The 8,051-nt window shown below is 35.0% G+C and overlaps 2 protein-coding genes across 2 annotated transcripts; both read left to right on the top strand.

Moving 5' to 3' along the window:
- The first annotated feature begins 1,163 nt into the window (after window positions 1-1,163).
- LOC106110118 lies at window positions 1,164-2,131 on the top strand. The gene is made up of 3 exons (XM_013291830.1): window positions 1,164-1,338; window positions 1,471-1,796; window positions 1,944-2,131. Exons 1-3 carry the CDS (start codon window positions 1,220-1,222, stop codon window positions 2,129-2,131), a joined length of 633 nt encoding a protein of 210 aa, XP_013147284.1. The 5' UTR covers window positions 1,164-1,219.
- On the top strand, window positions 2,075-4,713 carry LOC106110144 (putative mediator of RNA polymerase II transcription subunit 26). The gene is made up of 2 exons (XM_013291859.1): window positions 2,075-2,127; window positions 2,983-4,713. The coding sequence occupies exon 2, from the start codon at window positions 3,053-3,055 to the stop codon at window positions 3,860-3,862; it is 810 nt and encodes a 269-aa protein (XP_013147313.1). The 5' UTR covers window positions 2,075-2,127; window positions 2,983-3,052; the 3' UTR covers window positions 3,863-4,713.
- Window positions 4,714-8,051: the final 3,338 nt, after the last annotated feature.

Raw genomic sequence — 8,051 nt, 5'->3', positions numbered from 1 at the left:
TTATGGATTTATTTACAGCAAAGAATTAAGCAACTTTCTGATTATTTCATGAGGTTCATTGTTTAAGGGAGGTTTGAAGTGTTTTAGCAAATTAAACTAAAGATTTTTAGTACTTTTGACTGTTTAGTCTCGCTTTGATTCCTATGAATATGGAGGTGCGCACACTATGCAATTTTTAGTTGTGCAACTAAACAGTTAAATTGGCTGCGAAACAATCGACAGTCGCACAACAGTGTGCGATAGTTTTGTCAAAGGTGTGCGAACGATCTTGTTATGACATGAACATCCTCGAGTCTTAATCCTATGTAGTGTTTAAACCCCGTCTAAGTTTCGTACCATTGTGATGTATGTTTTAGAAGCGTTGCAAAACAAATAGATATTACATTGATAATCTGTTATTAAGTTACAAATTGATAAGTTACAAAATCGTAAACATGTCGAGTCTTAAGGAAAGGTCGTTCACTTGGACGTAGGCTCGAGGAAGGTTTGCGTTACGCAAGACTGCTGAGATGAACACACGCATACTTTTGTTTCTTTTAAGATTAACACTAGAAATATAATCTTTAAACACACTTAACATTATCAATTTAAAGTGTTACATTACACTGACTAACAACAACAGTCTCTACTGTTAGAATACGCCGAATATGGAAGGTTAAATGAGAATATTTTTTGCATTAGGTAAAAACGCCTACCATTTACATATAGCAATTTTTCTCTAAGATGAAAATTTTTCACGCTTATTGAAAAAAGAATGAAACCTAAATTCCTATATTTTATAGCTTATATTATCTGTTAGATCCGTGTTAAATTTTTGTTTTCACTATCGTTAATATTGCCTAACACTTGTAAGGTGTCCTTGTTATGGCATTATGTGATCATAAACCCTTGTAAGGTGCTGCGCGGAGGATGTATGATCTCAGAGCTTTCTACAACAGAGAGTTGGAGAAATTGAGAAAAAGCTCATTTGGAAGTCGGTGATGTTAGTGTTGAGACCGTCTGTTACTTAAAGCTGTAAGTTACGCTTATTTGAAATTTAATAAAGACATATGTAAGACAATTTAGAGAACTAATAAACAGGGTTTAACTACAAAGTAGCAATTATTAATTTCGATACTTTAAAATATTGCATTTCTTGTAATTATAGTTACTGAGGAGAAGAGTAAATGTTTGTAAAGAAATAATCGTGTTAATTGGAAGTTATTTTGCAGATTTCGTCATGAGATTTAAGTGTTTGTACGTCGCTGTTTCTTTGGTCTTTTTGTCAATATTCTGCGAGGAATTGTCCGACAAACTAAATAATTCAACAGTGGAATACGACCCGGAAGCTTTGCTAATGTAAGTATAAATGATTTCATAATTTTAAATACTTAAAGAACAATTGCTATCGATAATAATCTACATCTACATACGAGTACATCTAGTTTACACATATATTGTTCAATTTCTAAAAATGTTTGTTACTTTCAGTAAAATCTTTAACTTGAACGGAACTATACAAAGTCGTACTAAATTCAATTTTGAAGAAAGTGATCGAGATGTCTATTTCGACTCTAACAAAATGATATCAAAAGTCAATGATAATATACAATTGAACACAAATGAAGATAAACAGGAAATAACATTCTTAGACGATAATAGGGTAGGTAAAGTAAAGAAGAGGAGGAGACGCAAACCTAGGGTGCAGGGACCACAGGGTTTGACTCCTGGATATTATGGACCTTACGCACCCTATGTCCAACCACCCGGTATTGGAGGATCTCCGTTTTACGGACAAGACCCAAGCGGTATTTACAGTAAGTTACAAATGGTTTTGTACACGATCTACTTTACCCAAAGTTTTAATGCTTGTTTATACAATGCATCAGTAATTTACCGTACAAAATGTAGTAAGGGTGGTAGTAAAATATAGTATGTAAGGGGCTCCATTTATGTCATTTCAGGGCCACCTAATCGTCAAAGGCCGTCACTGGCCACTGAAGCATTATCGACTGTTAGCGAAGCTCTAACATCGATAGCATTGTTCGACGATCGGGAGTGCGTGGCGCGGTTGCTGTGCGAGGCGGCAAGCGGAGCCCCGGTCTCCGGAACTTTGCAGTCCATCGCTGGACTGCAGCCTCTGCTCACGTAAGTATTCTGATCATTATTTAAGTCATACTAACAATATTTAAACTGCAATTAAAAATAGCAATACGTTATTAAATGGCTAATTGCTATTATTTTGACGTAGGAGTTTCTGCGATGTAGATAATTAATCTATTTAATTAAATTATAAAGTGTTAGATATTTTAGAACCCAGCACATACTTTTTCTTTTAAATGTGCTTTATTCGCAATATTACTGGATTCGAACTCATGTCAATAACCACAGCCATTAGTCCATTGTCACTTCTGCTGGCCCAGTTCCTATCGATATAAATGGCGACTACCTGAACGTGAGGGAACTTCAGATGCAGTAACGGGGCGCTTATCAAAATTATAACTGACCCAATTAAAACTAACAGCTAGCGGTATTTTATTTATTACAATACGATAATGGTTTATGTGAAACTAGTTGAAGAATTGACTATAATGCAACTACATGCAATGACTATAACTTTAGATGCAAATATGATACGGTTATGTTGATGTTCCCAAAGTTTGTTTCGCTGCATTTGTACTCAATATATTACACGCCCGAAGGGGTACTTATTGTTGTTACTTTATATAGATGTTTGTATAATGTTTGTATAATTTAATTGCAATAAATAAATAAATAAATAAATAAATAAATAAATAAATGAAACTATTATCTTTCCATGGCTCTGTATGGGTTTAATTAGCAGACTTGCTACTGCAATAGGATGTACAACAAATTGATCATATATCTAGCTGTGTTTAACACCATTAAAGCTAGTTTTGACACTACGAATTAGAAATATTAAATAAAATTCACGTATTAACATAGGTGTTTAACTAAATTCTTTTATATCTACATCTCCAGGTTACTATCAGCATACCGAGGTATAAGTTCTAATCCTTTGTTCGTCTTCGGCCGAGCTGCCTTCCTGGGGATGTCGTCTAAGAATAACCCCTCGTCGTGCCGCGTCGCATACCCCCTCTGCCCCACAGATGCTGAGCAACTCGTCTACTACCTGAACAACCACAATGGTGGCTTCTTCAGATTCTTCAACGCACCACAAAACAATCAACAAAATATCAATCAATTCTACAACCAATTGTCTCAGAATTACAACAACCAACAAAACCAGTTTCCTCAAAATTTTATAAACAATAACTTCCCATATCAATATAACCAACAAAATCAAATAAATGGCTATCCAGTACAAAAATACGGCAACAATTATCCTTATAATAAAAATAATGATGGTTTAAATAAAATACGATTCAAGAATTTAGAAGAGAACACAATAGAAGAGCGAATTCAAAATAGACCTGGCAAATATTTGGATGACTTTGAAGATAATTTGTCCTTTGAAAACATAGATAATACAAAATGGTCTTTTCCAGATGATATTAATACTAAAGTAAGAGTTGGTAAAGGTTTGAAATTTCCAGATGAATCATACTTCGATAAGGATATAAGAGAAGTTAACAGAGAAGAAAGCAAAAGAGATCCAAGAGGATTTAAGTTCCCTGATACTAGAAACATTGAATACATTAACAAGTATCAAGAATTGGACTCTAACTATAATTATAACAGTTTCAATAATTTAAACTCAGATATTTACAAAGGATATAGCAATAACTATAATGAACATAAAGAGGACCAATCTGTTAGAACGGTTTATGTAGTGAGAGGTAATGGCGACCCTAACCATCCGGAAATTATTAAATTGAGGCCAGGACAAACAATATACTAAGTACTGTACTATACTAAATAATAGAGCAGTTAATATTTAGACACGTAGATTGACGCTAATTCAAACATCGTGAAATGTCCCGATACATTTGTTCCAGTTGCGAATTAAATTGTTTTCAACTTTCAAGAAACTCTGTAGTACATTTTAATAGTGTATAGAAGGAAAAGGGACGTTACTTACAAGTACGATGCAATCCAATTTTTTTCCTAATTGAATAAACAGCACTGATATTTCTGTAGTCTGTATATAATGATTCGTTTAAAAGTACTCGTATGCAGTTCTACAAGACACCGTATAATAAAAGCTAATTATATAAATTGTTGCAATTTGTTTCCTCGTGCTATCGTTTCTTATTAACGCTGTCATTTACGTCGCAAATGATGTTTCTCTGTTGGCCTTAATTTTATTTCAACACCTGTGGGAGTCCACCCTTTTAACGAATTGAATTCTTTTATACTTTACGACATTTTATGTACAGTCGGGGAATTAAGCAGTGTTCAACAATACAAGCCACATTCGCTTGAAGAAATGAAACAATAGTAAGAAGGAGCGGAGTTTGTCTCATTGCAAAGAATATGTCAATGTCTCCGTAAGTGGGACACTGCGTACTTCCCCAACTGTACTATAGCGTTGACTTCTGTGCTTATAAAAATGTTGTTATCTGGAATTATTTGTAGTAATAGAAGAAGTTCATATATTAAATATAATGTTTGTATAAGTAAGTTGTCCAGTAAGAACTTGCGAACACCTAAAACGAATTTATCGCACAATCGTTTAGTCTCGGTTTGATTACTATGAAATTATATAGAGGTGCGCACACTACTCGATTAGTTGTGCAACTAAACAGTTGAATCGGCTGCGAAACAATCGACAATCGCACAACAGTTGTGCGATAGATTAGTCAAAGGTGTGCGCCCGCTGTAAAATCTGCATGTAAAATGTATTTTTTTAATACGTGTCATGTCGGTATCGTTACGGAATCGTACGCAATAAAAGTTTACAATTGTTTTCGTTCATGACATTTGCCAATTTTGGTGGCAGCAGTGGTGTCGAAGGACACCTTGAACTTACACGGGCTTTATTTTTAAAGCCTCGTCCAAGAAACGTTTAGTTACTAGGTAGTAAGTACGGTTTTAATTTTACGTGTGTATGGTGTAACATTCGTATTAAGCGACTTGTTGCTTTTTCCCACAGACCGCATAAATGCTCGCCGTGTAACATCAAATACCGCGTAACATTAGTACCCTAATAGGAACCAATTAGTGAGTGTTACCAGTATCTTAAATTATAAATTAAGCTATTGTTAACACAAGGTAAACTAGCGGCAATAAAGGCAATTGAATTCTACTGTTTGTAAATAAAATATGTACCAATACTTTACTTCGTTTATTTATACCGATATTTTAAAGAAACAGTGGTAGAGCCCGCTTTCACATCTTCGCACTGTAGGGCAGGCTCGACATAAGCAATACCACGACCACACAGAAGACAGGCGTGAAGTGGCAGCAATTCCTCGTTTCCTCTGATGAGTGTGGTGAGAAGGGAACGTGGATTTGACAGTGCAGGAGACGCATAGAAAGGGGAAATATTCTCTTTAAGTGGGTCTCCTCCGTCGATCAAGGGTAGGCAACGCAACCTCTGTGCACATGTCTATGAGCAGCGGTCGCTTCGCCATTTTGGCGTATTCAGGCCGCTTGCTCGTTTGCCACCTTATGTAATAAAAAAAACAACTGATTATTAACATTTTTTGATAGTATAGCGTTTATTTTCAAAGTTCAATCAACCGACAGGTTCGCGCGTTTGGCAACGACCATTTATCAAACACATATCGGTGATTGATTTTAAATGTTAAATTAATGCAACTGTAATTATACTATGATAATATTTTTACGCAATACCTTGCTACTAAACGCCTAGAAAGCATATGTATTGAGAAATGACGTAAAATTATTAACTGGTTGCTTCACACTTTAGGCCGAAGGCGAAGCATGTAGCCCGAAGTTTGCTGTCTGTCTGTTTTGTGTAACTGCGAAGTCGAATGTCTTTTGTAGCAGTCCCTAAGGAAGTTTATGAGACATTAAGTACTTATTAAATAAGTGATTTTTATTGTATTTTACGAGTGACATTTACGAGCGGTCGTTGCAACATGTCAATCTCAATCGGTAAAGATCACCGCATCCTGGCTCCGACAATAATAATCTGAAAAATAATTTGCAGGATAGTTTTGATATATCGGACGACACAATCTGATAGAATTTATCAGTTCTAAGGAATGTACATATATGTGAAATTCTAAAATTGACAGACAATTTACACATAACGGGATTAGAAGCTAGGACCTGAAGTGCTTAACCCCTGAGAAAGACCAATCGCTCTGTAAATATCTACAAAAACAATAGGTTTTTACAATACAATTTTACGGAATTAACAGAATAACTTCTCATTGAAGTTCCAAAAAACATTCTGGGAATTGTATGTTGGTAAAGATCCATACATTCATTGAAATGTAATGAATTCTAAGTGGATGTAGTGAAGTAAACAATTGATTGTGACTTACATAACAATTAGTACATAATGACAATATGTTTTACATACCAGCATTCATCAAATACTGCCGCTTAGGGTGTTGCAGTATTCCAGTGTTCCTACTGCAGATGAATTATTTACAATGCGTGTGCACACCTTTGACTAAAATGTCGCACGACTGATAAGTTTTGATTCTTATGAGGTTATATGGAGGCTTACTTACGCGATTTTTACTTGAATAAACAATTGAATTGGCTGCGAAACAATCGAGAATCGCACATTTTCCCGCTCGCAGTATTTCCATATTTACAAAAATTTAAGCAATTCGGTATTTTATTTAATTTGTGATAAAGACCAAAATCTTTCGGCATATTTTGTCAATCTGTCTTGTCTACATAGTGTCCAATCAATACGTAGTCTTCCATACATCTATGTCTAAATTTACCTCTTTATTTGTTAGTTACCATACTTCATACTAATTTTATAAATGTGTAAGTTTAGATGGATGGATGGATGTTTGTAAGAGTTTGTAGCCTAAACGGCTGAACGGATTTAGATGAAATTTGGTATAGATGTAGAGGATAATCTGGAAAAACATATAGGCTACTCACTTTTGTTTTTTTTTTTTAAATTCCATGCGGATGGAGTCTATAGATATCAATTATTTCTAACTGGTGGTCACGTAGCATCTGGCGGGTTTATTGCTTCATTCTAGAAAGATTTTTCCTTGATAAAGTAATTTCCGATTAAAAAGATGCGTTTCTTGTAATGACATATGTTTCAAAGACACCTTAGGTATATGCGGTAATGACAAAAGATGTCTGATCGTATGTGATCGGTTCTTGCTATCGCTCGCCGATTTCCGGTACTTTGATATTCACCTTAGTAATGCGTGTAATGTGAATGGAATTTGTTCATGTATGATGCATAATTAACTACTGTACAATACCCGCGATTTCGACCGAGCGGAATTAGAAAAAAACAAAAGCAAACCGCCTATGTGTTCTTCCAGACTATGCTCTACAACTAGGCTAAATTTCAAGATGTCCGTTTAGCAGTTTAGTTTGAAACTCTAACAAACATGCGTCTAATTATCCAAATTTTTGCATTTATAATATTAGTAAGATATATGTATTTTCTGTTTATACTGAAGGATTGTATTTCGAGAACCGTTTGTTAATTAAATCTGCAAATTTTATTAGGATAGTTTCTACTAATGCTATTCACCAATTGTAGATTATCTGTTTAAAAAAAATGATTTAGTCACAAAGATTTCTAACTCAGAAACATCAATGATTATTAAACAACACCTTAGAGTAGTTATTTGTAATATATATCAATGTTAAGGGACTCCCTAAGTTTGTTCATCATTCTGAGTGTGTTTGGATTCGAATCCGTCACCCCTATCCGTAGGTTTATCTACAGTGAAAGTGTTGAGTCGCGAAGGACAGGGCGGCCGAGCCAGTATGTACCCGACCGTCGCCGCGAGATTACGTGCGCTAGCGTTCAAAGACCGCGCTACGAAAACTTAAGTGAAACTTAAAAACAAAGCGATTCTATTGTACGAGTTTCGTTTTCAAAGTTTTACATAATTTTGTATTAAACGGATGTTAAGTGCGAATACGAACCCGAGACTAAATAAGGAACGCGCATAATTGTGATT

The sequence above is a fragment of the Papilio polytes genome, unplaced genomic scaffold (genome assembly GCF_000836215.1).
Source record: "Papilio polytes unplaced genomic scaffold, Ppol_1.0 DF820844.1, whole genome shotgun sequence".
NCBI classification, from domain to species: Eukaryota; Metazoa; Arthropoda; class Insecta; order Lepidoptera; family Papilionidae; genus Papilio; species Papilio polytes.
This window is presented reverse-complemented; position numbering and strand designations above follow the sequence as displayed.

Bases quoted from the DNA above. Each gene is read 5' to 3' on its own strand.
- LOC106110144 (XM_013291859.1), top strand. From the start codon at position 3,053: ATGTCGTCTAAGAATAACCCCTCGTCGTGCCGCGTCGCATACCCCCTC.
- LOC106110118 (XM_013291830.1), top strand. From the start codon at position 1,220: ATGAGATTTAAGTGTTTGTACGTCGCTGTTTCTTTGGTCTTTTTGTCA. The intron at 1,339-1,470 runs GTAAGTATAAAT...TGTTACTTTCAG, and splicing joins GACCCGGAAGCTTTGCTAAT to TAAAATCTTTAACTTGAACG. The intron at 1,797-1,943 runs GTAAGTTACAAA...ATGTCATTTCAG, and splicing joins AGACCCAAGCGGTATTTACA to GGCCACCTAATCGTCAAAGG.